This window comes from Condylura cristata, unplaced genomic scaffold, assembly GCF_000260355.1.
Source record: "Condylura cristata isolate star-nosed mole 26May11 unplaced genomic scaffold, ConCri1.0 scaffold00018, whole genome shotgun sequence".
NCBI lineage: Eukaryota > Metazoa > Chordata > Mammalia > Eulipotyphla > Talpidae > Condylura > Condylura cristata.
The window spans coordinates 28,263,052-28,282,041 of NW_004567119.1; the positions used below are offsets into that span (position 1 = coordinate 28,263,052).

At 38.3% G+C, this 18,990-nt stretch overlaps 1 protein-coding gene across 1 annotated transcript in view; it reads right to left on the reverse strand.

The window, feature by feature from the left end:
* Nucleotides 1–18,982, reverse strand: part of AIDA (axin interactor, dorsalization associated) — a 30,087-nt gene extending 11,105 nt beyond the window's left edge. Inside the window, exons 1-6 of the mRNA XM_004685452.2 lie at nt 18,667–18,982; nt 11,058–11,127; nt 4,567–4,620; nt 4,117–4,171; nt 1,145–1,208; nt 743–849 (exon numbers count right to left, since the gene is read on the reverse strand). Coding sequence (XP_004685509.1) covers nt 743–849; nt 1,145–1,208; nt 4,117–4,171; nt 4,567–4,620; nt 11,058–11,127; nt 18,667–18,776 — 460 coding nt within the window. The 5' untranslated portion in view covers nt 18,777–18,982. The remainder of the gene's footprint in view (nt 1–742; nt 850–1,144; nt 1,209–4,116; nt 4,172–4,566; nt 4,621–11,057; nt 11,128–18,666) is intronic.
* Nucleotides 18,983–18,990: the final 8 nt, after the last annotated feature.

Consider the following 18,990-nt stretch of genomic DNA (forward strand, 5'->3'; position numbering starts at 1 on the left):
TCTGGTCAGAGTTAGGCAGAGGGTACCTATGTGATCAACAACCACCCCCCACCCAACCCAATATTCTAAGTACGGAGTCTCCAGGAGAGAACATTTTACATGTGTTGCTATAGTCTGTCACTTAAGTGACTCCCTGGGAGGGGACAGTGGAACTTTGTATCTGGCCTTCTCCAGACTTTGCCCATGCAACTTTCCTTTGACTTTTATTCCTTTATATTCTGTGAGTGCAGGTCCACACTGAGTGTCCTAGTGAATCACTGACCCTGAGGACCTGACATAGACAGCTAGACACTTTAAGCCTATACTTATCAACAGTGACTGCCAATAATGAGAGCACAAAAATCTGCTTACAGGGCCTTCCTGGTGGTGCAAGGGGTTAAGTCTCAGCACTGTGAAGCTATCAGCATCCACTGCAGCACAAGTTTGATCCCCAGGCAGGGAGCTGACCCACGTGGCGCAGCAGACCTCTCCTGTCTTGCCTTTAGCAGTGTAATCAGTGGATCTGCCTGTCTGGTCCCTACTCTGTCTCTGGTGAACCCTCACTCTCCCACTCTCACCCCATACACCTCTGGTCTACCCCAGGTCTTGTATGCATAAATAAAATAAATCTTAAAAGAAGAATATGCGTACAATTGGCATGGGCTCTGATGAAGTTTTACTTTCCACCTATAATACCAAAGTAAGTTCCAAACACCTAGACTTTAGGTCAAGGTCAGTGATATATTGAACAAGTGATACCTACCCGGAACTCTAGCAGGAAAGGAATCGGGAGACCCTGCTCCGGCACCACCCTCTTCTTCATCTTCTTCAAATTCCAAATTCTCTTCTTCACCAGGTGCTAAAATTCTTCTACATAAAAAAGAACAAAAAGCAAAAAAAAAAAGCAGTTTTATCAGGAGTCATGTACTCTTAGGTCATGTATTCTTATATATGTATGTATGTATGTGTAAAAAAAAAAAAGAACAAAAAGCAAAACATTGAGCTAAAAACTAAATGCACCATTGAAGTCTCATAGCTATTAATTGCCCAGGTAAGCTGTTAATATAAAACATGCTGATTTGTAAGTTTTACCACATTGGTGGTAAGTAGGTATAAAGTGAGATGGTAATATAAGAGGACAAATATTGCTGCATGCTTATTTTACCTTAAGGGGACAGGCTGAACATCAAATGGAAATTCTTTATTATAGGTAAGAATATTCTTCAAGACTAGAATGAAAAGATAAAGACACATGAATTCAAAATCCAAAATTTTACTGTAAATGACTCCATTTTATTATGCATATTAATGTCTTTAATCAGTTGTACTAAGCATGTTAATATACTTTAAAAAATTCTCCAAACTATCACCATCTGGAGCCATAATGCATTTGGCCAATGAAGGGCTCAGCAAAGACTCACTGGTTACTCTCGGGACCAGCGATTTCAGACATTGGCAGATCTCCAAGGATAGTTAGGTCAGGGTCTCTGGGCCGTCGTGGGAAACAAACTCTAAACTAGTCCAACATGTACAGGGTCCTATGTTGAGACCAGGGCACCAAAGATTGAGAATACTTCTTTCCTGAAAAGTCTATAAAGGACAGCTGCCAGAGATGATCAGTTAGTGCTACTTGAATATTCCTTACACTGTCCTGAAGAGATTTCCTCTCAAATGCATAAGCTAGTAAAGCTTGTAGCAGCAAGGCTGTAGCTCTCACATGCTGGGGCCGGGAGCTAGCTGGCTCATCCACATGCACAGACACACAAGCTGTCTTCAACCAAAGTGGTGCTACCTCCTGCCTCTGAGAGGTGGCCGACTGGCATTTTGGTAATTACATTCTGGCACGTGAACTTACAGAGATGTTCTATAGTTTTGGTTCCAACTGGGAAGTATGATAAGTAGTAATTTACTATTTCATCTCTGGCCTCCTGGGTTCCCAGTTAAACTACCAGCAATTATATGAAGGTGAAGTAATGGCACATGTGGATAATCCAAAAGGAACCTATGATTTGTACTTGCCTTATTCAGCCTTTTACTTCAGAGTTTAGACCTAAAATTGGTGTGGCGTATTGTCATCCCAAAGGAGGAACTCTCAGGTGCACAGGTTGCAATTATCTGACTTATTCCAAGGGGAGCTGGATTTGTTTATCATACTTCTTCTATATGTACTAATACCAAGTTTGAGATATGGGTCTAGAGTCTCCTTAGTTCTTATTCTCTCTCTCTTCAGTTCTCACTCTTATTTCTTCTTCTTTTCTCTAAACTAATGTGCCCAAGTATACACACAGTTCAGTCCCAGAGTTAGATATTAAAGTTAGGATGGTGACCTGAAGGGATCTTCATCTTAAATAAGGACCTTAGATACTACTCAGAAAAAAAAAAAAAAAAAAAAAAAAAAAAGAGAGAGACCAGGTGACGTAAGACTCATCAGTGTTATGAAGGACAGAAACAGGATGGCTGTGTACGTGGAATGGAGAGAGAACTGCAGCCCACATGGGTAGGAAAGGCATTTCAGAAGTCACCCGAGCTGTGTTAGGCATCAGGGGAGCTGTGCATAGTAGGTCTGAGGCAAGGGCTTTCAGGGGTGAGAGGAGATATTGTTGAAAGGGTGTTAACAGAGGCTCTGAGGCACTAACCAGTTTGGCTTATTTAAGGAACAAAGTGGACTGTGGAGCTGAAGTGTGATAAGCAAAGAAGCAGCCAAGGATGAAAACCAGAGGCCTTGATATGAGAGCTGTGCCTGTCACACCAGTAGTTACATTCCTGTAACTGATCAGAATCTGTCTCCCCAGCTCCAAAGTGGAAGTGAGTGCATGTCCTTCACAGGTTGTGGCGAGCACTAAACAGTGTCGATGGCACTGCATGGGGACTCAAAGTGCCCTACAAGTATAAGCTGAGTTATTACATGGCAGTGTCTATTCTCCATGAGTCTCCCTGTATCCTGCTGCTGGTCCCAGCAGTGCAGAGTCTCACTAAAAAAACACAACTTTCAAAGGATAAGAATGAATATCCTTTCTAAACTTGTTGCATGACTCCCCACTTGTGAGTAAGCAATTTATCCAATGCAATGAACACCCATGAACCACAAGAGTCTTAAGCTACATACTAAGCACGGGGTAATGGATGACAAAAGAACAGGCCGGGTATCTTTCATATTAGAAAAACCACTTAAGTTGTTAAATATCCCTTACAATACATACATAACAATACCAAGACACCAGTGTCAATGCAAGAAGGTTGCCTATAGGTAACCAGAGCATGGGAGGAGGATATGTGATGACAATCAGGGTCCCCTCTGCCTCCCTCTCATTGACAGACTTGCACGAGGAGCAGAGCCTTTCTCCCTTTCTGGAGCTGCAGGGCAGGTTTCCATTTCACCAACTGTGGGGTAATGGAGATTCTGACATCCTTTGAAAACTGGGTACCACTTAAACTTTATGAGGGATTTTCCTCCCATGGCTACTAGTGCTCATACTTAGAAGGATTTGGAGCTGAGAAGCAGTTTATCATTTAGAGAAGGTTTGCCTGAGCACAGAGTTCATCATGCCAATAGGTACGGGGTTTCTTTTTGGGGTGATGACAGTGTCCTAAAACTGACTGTGGTGACATTTGATACTTGTGCCTTTGCCTGTATTGCAAACATTTCCTCCAGAACATTTATTTGAACCAATGAAAAAAACTTTCTTTGGCAACATGCTAACCACCAAAACATTTGAAAGAATTGTTTACTTCAAAAAAATTGTCCGGAAGAGAAAGGAAAATGGGAACAAGGGAATAATTTGTAGAACAATTCAAATGGTTGGGCAGTAGTTTTTGATGGCATGCAATATAAATTGGCATCAATAACTATAACTTTATATTTTCCAGCAGAGTCTATTATAAATGTTGACCAAAGTAAACCTTATTTTGGAGATTAAAACAAAAAAAAAAAAGGCTAAAACATGTAGATGAGGCATAACCTAGAGTCAAATATTCATATTTTACAATGAAGATGAAACAAACAATAATTACAGGAGTTATAAAAAACATGAAAATCTATGACTAGATATTAGAAATAACTCAAAACTAGCATGTATGCCAAATAATCTTTACTAAATATTTTTCGAAAGGAGTAGCACTAAAAGGTTTAAAACTTACTTGGTTCTAGTTTCTTCAAGTCCTCCAGCTTAAATTCTTCTTGGGACTGGGTGGACTGAATTCAAAATATACACATCATACATTATTACAAAGATTTCATTGCATGCTATTCTTTGAAGTGGCGAAAACTAAATACTCAAAAAGCAGTCAAAGTAAATTAATTTAGTTCTTGCTTTCAAGGTAGAAAATGAAAATCATAAAATTATTTTTGTGTTTTTGGAAGAGTCAGGCTAACAATAATAAAGAAAAAAATACATTTATATCTTTCACTTCCACAGCTCATAAAAATAGGAACTAAATATTTGTTAGAGCTTAACTCATTCATTCCTATTGTTATAAAACCATTCTGAGACAATGCTGCTTTAGGCATGAATGCCTAATGTTTTATTATTACAATAGCTCACAATTATTCCTTTTCCTTATATTTCAAAGGGGAAAAACCCCATTTACCTGTAGAGCTGCACTTCGTAATTCCAAGCATGTTGCAATTTTGCCTATGGTTTTCTGTAGGAAAAAGAAAAAGCTAAAATACCAAATATATTATAACATATGGTTGTCAAAGATCAAGTTAATTTTTATTCATAGATAAGATATTAAAGATAAATTTTAAGTAAATTAAATTTTGCCTCTTATTTTTGCATCTTGCAGACTTTAGAGAAACGGGAGGCAGAGAGTTCGGATAAGGGAGAGAAGGTGAGGATATATTCTCTCCTGACCTAGTATGGCTCAACCAATTTTACATCAAGTTTGCTTTGATTGACAGTTTTAGCTATGACGAAAGGCCAAGCAGCCTTTAATATTTTCCTTTCCTACTTTCCTATCTCTCTTTTCTGTTTCTCCATAAGATTTGAAACTCACTAAAAGATGAAAAATAAAAATCCTGAAGGTGAGTACAATGGTATGATTTTATTTTGATATTAAGTCTAATCTTGTCTTGTTCAATTTAAAACTGACAAACTTAGTAAAATCAACACTTGTGATAAACAGTAGTAAATATGACAGGTATGTGTGTGTGTATCTATATCAATATCTATATACACATATGTAATAGGAGCTAAAAAATGGCAGTGGGCCTACACCTGCCTTTAATAAGCTTAGGTTCTATTAATGATAAGACAGAGAACCACAATAACATAAAGCAGAGAAACTGGATTCTATAAACTTCAACTAAGTAAGCTGTTCTATGTCCTGAAGAACAGGACAAGAACTTATATTAGGAATTAAGCCCCACTGACTGGAAGGAGTTCTAAAACTGAAGAGTTCAGTTGCATAAGGTGCCAAACTGAAATAGGGGAGTTGGAGTTGAAATATGAAGTGCAGGTAGGAGTCATTCTGAAGGGGACTTTCAGCTGAGGAGTCTTACTTTAGCAATAAAGTACACAGACGTTTCTTGAACATAAGATTGTTATAATAAATGTATATTTTGGGGAAAGGGGAGAAGACCATAAGTGAGGCCAACTGGGTTATTTCAACTGTGCAGCCCAATGATATCAGAACAAGGACATGAAGAACACGAATGAATGACTTGAGCTGGAAAAGATGAGGAGACCCACAGAAGAAGCATTTACATGAGCAGGCAGCTGAATTATACCAACCAAAGCTTTATAAAGTCCTTTCCCAAAAGGCATGTCTTAAATCTTAATAGGATTAAATCCAGACTAAAAAAGCAAAGGTCTTTACAAAGAAATATTCTAGGGAAAAACAAAACACATGCATTTCTAAATCTATTGATGATGACTTGGAAACATTTGGAATAGTAAATTAGATTTTGTAGTTTTCCCTTCTGTTAATTTTCTTTGGAACATTAATGAATAACAAAACAAATACTGGGTTAGCACCTGGCATTAGGCTTGTGGGCTCTATGCAATCAAGTAAAGACAATAAACAGCTGGCATAAGAATTACCAAAACAACCCTTGGTCTGACTCTTGGCCAAAGAACAAGTAGCAATATTTAAGTTTTCTTCACAATCTTAAAGCATTTCTTTAAATCCCAATATAAGAGCTTAGAAAATGCTCAACTTTATTCTGAAGACTTCCATTTATTTATTTGTTTTGATTTTATGTATTTAATCTTATTCTAGCCCCCACATTATGTTTACTGAGGTAAAAGTAGATTTGCATCTTCATATCTTCTCCAGTGGCTATAGGTTCAAACCTCTACATATGTGTACTCTCATCCACCCCACAGCCAGGGCCCCAACAACCCTCCGCCATGTTCCACTGGGCTCCTTTCCTCTCCCACTTCTACCCTGCCCCCACATCCTCAGCTTGCTTCAGTTCTTATATATAAAGATTATATTTGAACATGGTTACTGCACAAGAATTCAAAACATAGCGATTTATTCACTCTCTCAAAAAGCTGTTTCATTGGAATCAGAAATACTGGTATCTCCATCATTACTGTTCAAATATACCTCTCAATTCTGACAAAATGAATATTTTTAAACATAACTATATTAACATAGTAGTAGTAATGGCTAACAGGTATTGAACACTTATTAAATGAGACTCTCCTTGGTGATTTATACACATCAATTCATTTAATCTACATTATAACCCTGTGAGTTAGACCATCTTATAGACTGAGAAGTGAAGAAAAGTTGAGTTACTTTCTGTATAGTAATAACACTAAAACAGTCACACACTTGTTTTAATACCATTAAAATGAGATTATCAGTAAATCCTTAAAAATACTAGCAAACTCTTTCCCTCTTTACTATAAAATCCACTTGATTTGATACTATTGACATTTAAGGTAAAATGGGGCCTAACAGCTATAAATTCACTAAAAAGATGATTTAAAATTAAACATTTCTTTAAGGAGAAGCAACAGCTTTTTACACAGAATCTACTAAACTATGGCAAGATACCAATAGGCATTATTCATAAGTATTTTAAGGGACCACACCCAGCATCAGTATTAAAAAAAAAAAGTGAAGCTATCATTTTCAGCTGTAGCAGTGACTTTGAAAGCATGTGGTATTTATTGGATGTGAAATCAAGTTTGCTACTGTAATTGTATCACCTTTCTTAGAAACAAATTCTTCAGAAAAATGCAGTCACTCAAGGTCGCTTGTGTCAAAGCAGAAGTACTGACTACAAACTAATGTACATTAAATCTAGAGCTGAAAGCAAGTGCAATTTCATTGTAAGGAAAGTTTCAACTATTAGCGTTTCATTGACATTAATTGCTTGTGTTTAATATGGTGTAGAAATGGAAAATATTCTCAATTCCAGAATATTAGCTATTCTGTGTTATCATTGCTAGAGAAATTGGCAATGCAAAAGTGTAGTTAAAGGAAATGATGGAATGAAATTGGACAATTAGAAAGCTATATTAACTTTGCTAAGACATTCAATTTTAGATAAGGAAAAAATGTTTAAAAAATGCACATAAAATAGTATGAGCACATCCAGAATTAATTTTTAGATTTAAACAACCAGTTCAACTCTAGCTAGGGCAAGAGAAGAGAGGGAGAAGGAAAAGAGGATAAGCAGATGAAGGGGAAACATATAAAATACAAAACAAGTATTTAAGTGCTGGAATTCTCATTACCACCAAACTTGATTCAAAACGGAAAAACTTTCTAAGCATCATGAGACAGGATGTTCTATTCTGTCCAGAAACTTACATGAGAAAAGCTATTACACCAAAATAGGGAATTTGATGGAATGAAAACTCTTGGCAGTTATTCTTTGGCTACTAAATCCAGTTGTTACAATGACAAAACTATTGAGAACTGAAATGAAAAGTTAAGTCAACTAATCATGAGGGAGGGTCAAATAAGAATTATGAACTTGCTTATTTTCCACCAGAAATCTTTGAGAATAGTGTAAATAGAAAATCCAGAGATTTTTATGCTATTTCTTAATTTAAACAAGGTTTAAGAGAGAGCAGTAGTTTGGCTTTAGGGTTCTTCAAACTTAAAATAATTGTTGTAAGTAATTACCTCAAAATTAGGATCTAACAAAGCATTTACTCATTATATGATTTTACTGTTTTTCTTATTTTTGTTTTTACTCATTAAATATATTTTTAATGCTTATTGTGAGCTAGGCAATAAAAAACTTCATGAAGAAAATGCCTTAGAAATATGGTTGTTTTAAAAAAAAACTTTCAAGTTCCACAGACTACTGAATAGTTGACACATTTTTAAAATTTGTGACTGCCACAAAAATACAATAAAAAAATAGAAGACATAAAGAACCATTTTGCTAAGACTAATGTCATGAACATTCTCTATTTTCCTCTTGAAAAAACACCACCAGGTTTCTTCTCCTTTGGCTTATGTGCCAGACACTCAATAAATTTTGCAGACCTAATAGCTGGTATCAAAATCTCCCATAGCAAGTTTCTTCAAAACATTCGTTAGACCCAATGAAACTTTCTGTAAAGGACATTTTAGACTTGTAAAAGCAAAACAAATTTAACAAATACTTCATGCTCAAACTCTGAAAGTATTAAACACACACATTGGCATATTAAAAACCCCAAGAAGTCACAAATTCTCTCTGTTCAAATAACATCTGAGATAATCAAAGCCACTGTTCTCAGGTCATATCTGGGAAGTCTCTGTCTTCTAATCATTTACGAACTTGGAGTCTTTTTTTTTTAACGTGACATTCAAATACGAGGTTTTTGGCTGAATATTTCAGCTGAATTTTACAGAAAATTTGTAAATGCATACAACTTGCTTTACACTGACGATGGAGTACAAACTGATTGGGGGTCCTTCTCCAAGCCCAAGGCATAGGCAGGCAGGCACAAGCTCTCTCTCTAGTCACAACTGGCAGCCACAAATGCCTCCTACGGTGTTATAAATAATAAAGACCTCAGCAATCAGGCCTCCAGGAAAGGGGGAAGAGAGGACAGTGTACTCCAAAGGAAGACATCATTAGAAGATTTAAGATCTACAGCTATCTAAGCCTCATTTCATAATAAGGAAATCAAGGTCCAAAGACAGAAAGGCTGATTTAAGGCCAAGTCCACTGCCTGCAGATCGCAGGCTCTTGCCTTAGAGATCATGCTGGCTTCTGGGCCTTTGGGAACAAAAAATCTGTGAATCTGTAATATGCTAAAAAGAGAGCAGCTGGGATACTATACTAAGGATCAGCTATAAGTTAAAGAATAAATGGCATTATCAAACACCATCTTCAGCCTTGGAAAGCTAAAGGCAATCAAGAAAAAAAACTAACTAGTCCTCATTCATCTAATGATTCATCAAATGACAAAGCCCAATTCTTGAGGGCATTTTTTTAAAACAGTAATTTTAATATATTTTTTGTCAAATTATACTTGAGGCCCTATTCAAAGGTGCACTTCCTAAGCAACTGGTACTGGATAAGAAGCATGCAAATCACCAACAAGAACAGGTGATTAAAATATGGGAGGTCATTACATTTTTTAAAATTTCCTAAGCTTTCATTTTGTTTCCATATTCAGAACACACATTTGTTAGCTATTAGCTACATACTTAGATACTGTTTCAAAATTTAGGTGTTTTAAGCTCAATTATGTGAAGCTAGCACATCACTGTCTAATTGATTCCCAGATAAATCTTGGAAATCTTACAGAGGTGATAAAACATATTCTTGCTATTTTCCCTAAATAAACCAGTCATTTCCTTGGTGGAAATTGCTTTTCAGAGCTCAAATCCAACATTTCCTAAATCTACTGTGGTTATTAGCAATTATTAAGGAAAAAAGAGAAATATACTTATAAATTGTAATGCGCTAGTTTCTTTTAAACACAGTAAAAGTACATTCAGTAATGTTGATCCTATCAGATATATATATATATATTTTAAAGATTTATTTCTTTATACAGAACTGGGATACAGGTCAGAGGTACAGGGGCGGTGAGAGGATTCACCAGAGACAGAGTGGGGACCAGAACAGATGACTGACTGACAAGTACAATGCTGAGGGGAGCAGCGGACTAGACAGAAGAGGTCTGCCCCGCCATGTGGGTCACCTCTGAGCAGGGATCAAACTCATGCTGAAGTGGCTTTAGCTTCTTAGTGTGGTGCTTTAATCCACTGTGCCATCAGGGAGGGCCTGCCTATCTATCTTATCTAATCTTGTCTGATTTTATCTAATCTTACCTTATCTATCTATATTTTAAGTACTAATTTGTGTAAGAAAAATAACTAATCTAACTTTTGGGTTTTTCTTTTCTTTCTAAATGCCTACAAATAAGAGTAAAATGAACACAGGCCAAAGAACTAAGGGAGCAAAATATCATTCCCATCTCCATAGAAAAATTAACAAAAGCAAATTAAGTCACCATAGTTTCCCACAATTTCTTTTCTGACAAGATTAGGGAAAGATTGATCCATTAATTTTTTCTTACCTAGGAGGCTACAACTTGACTTTGAGCCAGGAAAAAAACAGAAACTATTCCAATGGTACAGGGCATCAAGTTGATACATTAAAATTTTAATTCAAGGAGAAAGCACCACTGAAACATTTTGTTTACAGATTCTTAAGCTAAATTCTTGACTTGAATCGACTTTTTTCCCCCCAGTGGCAGCTTTTCGTGTGTGTGTGTGTGTGTTTTGCTTTGTTCTGATTTTTCATGTTTGTTTCAAGAAGAGATGGAAATGGAGTTAGGAAAGTTGAGTCAGGTACTGATTATAGTCACACTCCAGTGTGACTGTGTCTAAATTGTTCAGTGTCTAAATTCTCCTTCCCCAACCAGAATGTGGATGGAACACTCTAAAGTTAAACAAAAAGTCTGAAAGACTGAATAAGGAAATTCATTAAGTGAGAAATTCAGTAACTGGTAAATTATGAGGCATCTCTAAATGAGCACTTAAAGTTCAGCAAAGTATAGTCATACTTTGTACTTAAGTAAAACAGCTGTTATTTTTGCTTATTGGACTTGAAAGACAACTCTTCATTTGGATATTAATATAATTAGAGATTACTTTATGGGTACCTTTTGTTCTTCTGTGAATTCAGAATTATTGTGTTGAGCTTGGGCCTCTTTTTGTAGATGTCTTGCTAGTCTGTAGGAAGAAAACAACATATTTTTTTAGAATTGAAGTAAATTGTCAAGTACAACAAGGTGAAACAATTTAAATCTTTTAAAAAACAGAATGAAGTACAATAATACTTGGTTCTACTTTCAAGGTTATAAATCTTCATTATCTTTTGATTCAAGTTCTTTGTTCAAGAAAATGAAGATGCAATACTTATTTCACTGGGATACATGTTAATTCTAGGCAGTAAAAGCAGAGTTTTAAAACTGGAATCTCAAATAGCATCTAATTCAACTTCCTTAACTCCATTTCTTGAATACTGTTTTCTGCAACAAGCTAAAAAGCAGTTATCCAGCTTCAGCTTAAACACTCAGTTAGCACTTACCAGCCTATCATTAATTTGCTGAGATTAATTCAAATCAAACAAGTAACAAAGTTATTAATACTCTATCAAGTTATATTCTTATAAACACCCTTCATAGAAAATAAAGGAAATGCACCACCAATCAGACATGGGAATCCTTGCTTGCTCAATTATCATCATACTTTAAAAATTATCAGCTAGGCCTTGAGTAAGTTTTCAAGGATGGCAGTGTTGCTGGTCCAAGTTCAACAGTAAAGATCCACTATTTCTGAGACAGCAAAAATCAAAAGATTGATTCTTAGAAGTGAACAATAAAAAGACAATTAATATAATTTAAAACTGAACAAAGAATTTGAATTGACATTTCTCCAAAGATGATACAAAAATGATCAATAAGCACATGTATATCAACATCATTAATTAGGGAAATGCAAATCAAAACCACAATGAGATGCCACTTGAAACTAGACTGGGTATAATTTTTTAAAAAGGAGAGACTAAAAATGTTGGCTAGAATGTGGAAAAATTGGAAACTTCATACACGGTTGGTAGGAATGTTAAATGATGCAGCCACTGTGGAAAAGTTTTGGCAGTTTTCTCAAAAAAAAAAAAAATGCTAACATAGAGTTAGCATTACCTTCCAATTTCAGAATCCTAGATATCTACCTTTCAGAATCCTAGATATCTACCTAAAAGAACTGAAGACATCTTCACCCACTCAAAACCTTGTAATACACAAAACCCTATCTATACACAGATGTTCACAGCAGCAATACTATTCATAATAGTCAAAAACTGGTAACACCCAAAATGTCCATTAACTGATGAATAAAAAACGTGATACATCCATTCAATGGAATATTGTTTGGTCATAAAGAGGAATGGAATATCCTCTACAACATATTAAAAACATTCTGCTAAATGTATGAAGCCAAATGCAAAAGATCACATGTAATAAGATTACATTTACATGAAATGTCCAGAAGAGGTAAATCTATAGAGACAGAAAATAGATCAGCAGATGCTTGGTCTAGGTGAAGGCAGAATTTGGGATGGACCAATTATAACAAGTATGGGATTCTTTTGAGACCAATGGACATGTTCTAGAATTAGAGTAGAGATGGTTACATTACACAGAGAATATACTCAAAGTCACCAAACTGTACAACAGCTTGTTTATGTCACTTTTAGACAAAGCAGTAGCAAACCTATGAAAAACAGACAGGAAAAAGAAATTCTAGAAAGTACTGGTTTAGTTTAATAAGCTACACAGAGCTTGTTTCTCACCCTCATCTCTGATCATAATAGTGTTTCTCCACTTCTGTTGAGAGGTTGGGGAAAGTCTCACAGTAGATTTCTAGTCTATGAAAAATTTTTAAAGATTTATTTATTTATGCACACAGAACTGGAGAACAGGCCCAAGGTACAGGGGCAGTGAGAGGATTCACCAGAGACAGAGCAGGGAGCAGAACAGATAGATCCATGAGGTACAGTGCTGAGGGGGAGCAGCAAGCAGCAGGCAAGACAAGAGAGGTCTATTGCACCAGGTGGATCATCTCTGGGGCTGGGACTGGGATTGAACTTGCAACAAAGTGGCTGTGGCTAGCTTGCAGGGAGGACCCAAAATCATATTTTTAAAAATCAGATGTAAATTTCATAATACTTAAAGGTCCCTGTCCAATCTATGAAAGTTTGTATCTTCCTATGAAAGAAATTTAAAATCCTAATACTTGCCAGGAAAGTATCATCATATTACTTTAAATTGCTTCTTTTCATTACTTTCCCCCCAAAGTTGGAAACTCCATTATGCTTTTCCTAAAATGCTACTATTCACAATCTTCTATACAGAAGAAGTGTACATATTTGGGGGTATACAAATAGCCCTACATCAAGACACCATTCTCGTTGCCTTTTGGTTTTCCTCTCTTTGTACAGACTCAAATTCAGGGAAGTTATGGTATGGCTCATTTCCTTATGTGAATATCTTTATAGACTTGGGTCCCGGTGGCTGTTAAATAAGCAGAGTTGGTAAGAGAACAAAAGGTGTCACTATGAACTCCTGCTCAAATCTAGGACCATAGCCAAGATTATTAATCTCAAAGAGAATACCGTTTTTAATAATTAGGCAACAGACTGGGAGGAAATACTTGCAAATTAGGTATCTGATAAAAGTTTTATATCTAAAAACATATAATTAAAGACTCTTATTACCCAACAGATAAAAGGCAACTCCATTAAACATGGACAAAAGCTTTGTACAGACACTTCACAAAGTTTGTACAAGAAAAACAAAAGCATCATTGGACAAAATGCTCAGTATGTTAGTCCTGAGAAAGGCACATAGAAACCATATACCCACCCTACAAGCTGCAATCAAAAAGACAGAACAAACGTTGTCTATGTGGAGCAACAAGAATTCTTACATATTGCTGTTAGAGATGTGATTGGCACAGCCAGTTTCTCAGCTTGACTGTTCCTTCAAAACAATTACACATAAATTTATCACAACAACCTGCAGTCCCTACCAGGTATTGAGCCAAGAAAAATGAAAACATAAGTCCACAAAAAGATGTATGTGTGAACATTCTTAGCAATACTAATGACAAGTCAAAAAGTAGAAACTCAGGGCCCTCCCTGGTGGCGCAGCGGGTTAAAGCACAGCACTGAGAATCTAAAGCCACTCCACATGAGTTCGATTCCCGCCTGCCCCGGAGGTGACCACATGGTGTGGCAGACCTCTCTTGACCCGCCCGCTGCTCCCCTCAGCATGGTACTTCGACATTCGGCCTGTTCTGCTCCCCACTCTGTCTCTGGTGAAGCCTCTCACCGCCCCTGAGCCTCTGGCCTGTACCCCAATTCTGTATGCACAAATAAATAAATAAATCTTTAAAAAAAAAAAAAAGTAGAAACTCAAATGTTCATCAACTAGAAAATGGAGTCACAAAACATGGCCCAGTGTGACGCTATACAGTGAAAAGTAGGCATAGATATACCTCAAAGTAGACAAACCTCAACTATATCGCACCAAATGAAGAAAGCCAATTGCAAAAGGTCATGTCTTAGAATTCCATTTAAATCGACTGGCCAGAAAAGACAGATCTCAGGTAGTGCTGGCCTACGCTGTGTGTACTTTGGGGGTACAACTCACATGGATGCCACACCACACTCCCTATTAAGATTCTAACAGAAAAGACTCTAGAGACAGAACTAGCTGTTGACTGGAGTTAGACTGGGAATAAATGGACACAAGGGATCTCTGAAGATGTTGGGAAGTTCTAACATTAGATTGCAATGATGATTGCACAACTTGGTAAGTTTACTAACAATTCATGAAATTATACATTTGAAATAGGTGAAATTAATGTTCAGTTATCTTAAAAAAAGTTGTTTTAAAACAGACTTACAAAACAGAAATTAAGCAAAAATATAATTTTCAAAATTCACAAAGGATTGCATCATTTTAGGAGGTGAGTCATAATTTTGTCCACTGAGGGAAAAATTTATAGTGCTGGATTATCAGATGAGTAGTAAAAGGGTTGATAGTATATTAGTAAAGGTGTCAAATATACTCTAGAGAATCATCTTACAAGAGTGCCTAATGGTGAAACAGGACTATTCTCAAAGGGAAATTTTAAATGTACTTTAAAAACACATAAACAAGTGACTGATAAGAAGTCCTATAGCAAGCTATGACACAAACAAGTGTTTCTCCAATGATCCCCATTCCATAGTGAGGGGTTGTTTTAGGGCTAGTATTTTTTTTTTTTAATACTGTAATAGTTTATTTTTACATCATTTTGTGCATTTTTCCATCTCAGTTGCAATCCCCGTGGGCTTCCCATCACCAAATCACCCATGTGCCATCACCATAGTCTGGTGCATTTCCTTCCCCCACTGCTTTTGATCCTCTTCCCCACTCCACCCCCATAAAATGTCTCTGGTATATAGCTGTTCATTATTATTATCATTTTATTGTTAGGCTAGTATTTTTATTAAACAAAATAAGTATTGTGGCCATATCAGGTATAGTTTCTAAAGCCTAAATCTCAGTGTCTTTATCTATTTTGTGGCAGGGTGGATAGCAGTCTACAGACCAGTGCAGTCCCTGTGGCACCGAGTGGCAATGATAACCGGCAAAGAAAAGATGACTCAAAGCAGGTGGTACCCTGTTTTCATGTTCATCCATCCATTTATTAAGAGTCTATGTGCCAAGTTACTACCCCAGGACTGACCCTGTGAAATATGTGATCCTGAGCAAGATTAAGTTAGAAATCTTGTATTCCTAGGAAGCTGAGTTGTTTTTAACTGACTGTGGATTTTGACAGCAATTTTAATTTTGATCCAACTTGTTTAAATCTTCCAAGAGTATTCTGACCTCAATTTCTTCATTCTCCCATAGTACACTCTCAAGTTCATCCACTTAACTGTACACAAATACATATAAATCGCATTATTTATTGATAATGTACTACTGAGTATACAATAGAGGACAAAACTAACCCCTGTGATACTTTGCCCTCAAAGAGCTTACAGTCTAATGGAGATTAAAAAAAAAAAGAAAGTACTAAATTCTGTGCATGATGTGATATACAAAATGAGGCAACATTGGGGAGGAGACTTAGTGATGCAAGACAGAGTGACTATAGGGGCAAGCACCAACTTTGCAATTTTAAACAGGGTGGTGGAGAGCCTCACTGAGAAGATATTTTGAACAAAGACTTGAAGGAGAGGCCAATCTACCCAAACAGATAACTGGGAAGAGCCTTTCAGAAAAAGTACAAAAATCCTTCTTGTATAACATCTGTAAGTGTTATCATTCATCTATAAGTGTTGTGATAACAACAACCTATTCTTCTAACGTCCTTCAAATTGTCTCTCAGTGCTTTGAGGACAGAAATCTAACCTCATTCATCTTACTATCCCCAGTTCTCACTTGTTGAGTGATGAAACTTTTGAAACACTTGTGTTCTTAAGCTATAGTAGTATAAGTACGCTTACACCTCTGCCCCCAAGCTGCCCCTGCCCATAAACTTGATCCGGTACCAACCAGCTGCTCATCCAGTTAAAAATGCCATTTAGACTCTTCTGCCTTCCTTACTCCCATTCCAGTCAGTGGCTAAACCCAGTCAATATTTTCTCATGATTTAGCGGCCTCCAACTCATTGCTTCTACAGCTTTCTCCCATATTTATTCAAATCAAAAAGACAATTTGCCTCCATTTAAAAATATCTAGGTGATTTAAAAAATGACCATGCATGTACATATATACATATATAAATAAGTATCTCCCCACAGATGGCATGCCCACAAAATTTGAGCCAATCATCTGTATCAATTTGATAGTGGCAGTTATAATAACAACTCTAAACCATGAAGTTCAGAGATTAATATGGAGTTCCAACAATGGATCTGTATGTGCCTATTATTACCCCAATGAGCAGCTTCTAGAAATTCCAACTAAACAGCTTGTGTGTTCACTTATCCTTTGTAATTCCAATTGGACATGGTATTCCCCACTTTTCACTGTGAGGCCTACAGCTGAGTGCCAACAGCTGCTAAGTCCCACCACATCACAAGTGAGCAGCAGCTTCATATTCAGGGTATGCAGTTTTAGTTAACATACAAGTGAGTCTACTCTCACTATCTATTGGTTACAGTATAAATGTCTTTGTTCTCTGGTAATGAAGGAAATCTATTATTTTCTCCAATTTTCACACCATCAGCATCTTAAAGCATTACCTAGTTTAGTGGGCAGGATCTATATCTTAAAAAAAAAAAAAGATTTAAGTGGGGGTAGTTTTGTGACACTAGTTAAGCTGATAACCTGAGTTTAAGTTTACTCACTTTGTAAAATGAGGATAATAATGCCGAGTAGCTGCAGAAGAAAGTGAAATCAAGTCAAAATACAACACAAATGCAAGAGGTTGTTACATGCTGCACAAAGCCCAAAGCCCAAAGCATATGGGGGCTTTTAGGACTTTTTGAAACTACAGGCGATTTAAAGCCAGTAAGATAGGATGAAGAACAGCTACGTATTGCAACTATCTTAATGGTCAGATAAAAACTATTTAAGTGAAAGGATAATTTTCCTCTGCTAAGTACCATCTTGTATTTTTTGCAGAAGACATAGAAAGATTTCCTCGTGGCAAAACCTTTCACACAATAATTCGCTTTAAACCAAGAAATAATTTCATCAGTGGTTTTGCAAACAGCATTTTTAGTAAGCAGTTCGTATTTTCTGTAAAATATTGCAAGAAACTGAGCAAAAACTTAAATGTACGTAAATTGTGTCCTTTCATTTTACAAACATCGCTGAAGTGGTTTTGGAAAGAAATCGGATTTCCTTGGATCAAAGCAACACTGGTACTCAGTGGTACCCTAGGGCTATACATTCTACACAGGAAAAGGAGGAGCGACCTAGGAGGGTGCGGGGGCTCCGGGGAGCCGTCCGTTAATTCACATTTTGCTCTCTTCGGTTCACATCCTGCGCGGACTCCACCCAAAGCCAGTGAGCGAGGGGGTGGGTGGGAATCGCACAGCCAAGCAAACAGCCCAAGAAACCGAAACGGATCGGAGGTGAAACCTGAAAACCCCGCTCGCCGGAGCTGGGTGGAGAAGGGGCGCGGGAAGAGACCCTTCTCCAGGCTGGTGAGGCACCTCTGGCCTCCTTGCATCCCGGAGCACCCCCACCCCACTATCGCGACCAGTTTTCTCCTGTCCTACACCGGGGAGGAGGCAGGCGCGACAGACAGAGCCAGGCCACTCATCCCCGGAACGTGGGCGGAGAACGCACCAACAATTCCTCGGAGATTCCGAGAGAGCAAAGGAGGGGCGGCAACCTGGGAGAGGCGGAGGAGAGGAGGGAAGGAAATTGCCCGCAGAGAGGGGGGACCTGGAGATGGTGGGAAGGAACCAAGCAGGTAGCCCGATCGGGCTGGCGCCCCAGGAAAGGGGGGGTACCTGTTGCATGGACATGGCCCGGAGGTGGCGGAGGGGACAGTCGGGCAGGAACTCAGGACGGCAAGCTGACCGAGGTCCCTGGGCCACCTCCCCCGTGCCAGTGCGATCTCAGCCCTCGTGCCCACGGGGCCCCACCCTGAGGAGTCTGGGCAGCAGAGACGCGGGTGAGAGTCCCCGATAGGGAAGAAGGGCAGGCGGCCGACGGGGGCCAGGCTGGCCCGCTGCTGCGATTAGTCACTCACATCTGATACTCGTCTATCGCCTCCACCAGCTGGCCCCAAGAGTCGAAGTCGGCGCCTCTCCTAAAACTGGCGCCCCAGCGCTGCAGCAGACTCCGGGTCACCTCCGACATGGCCGGCCGGCCGCCCCCGACCCTCCCGCCCCGACCCCCGAAAGGCCGGGTCCTAGGGCGCCATCCTTCCCGGACTGGGCCCCGACATTAACAGGGCCAGGAGGAACCGCGCTGGCCACCACCGCCACCCGCCCAGGAGCCGCCCAAGCCCATTTGCCGCCACAGCCAAACTTGGCGGCTCCGGCGAGGCCGCCCCGCCGAGGCCCCGCCCTTA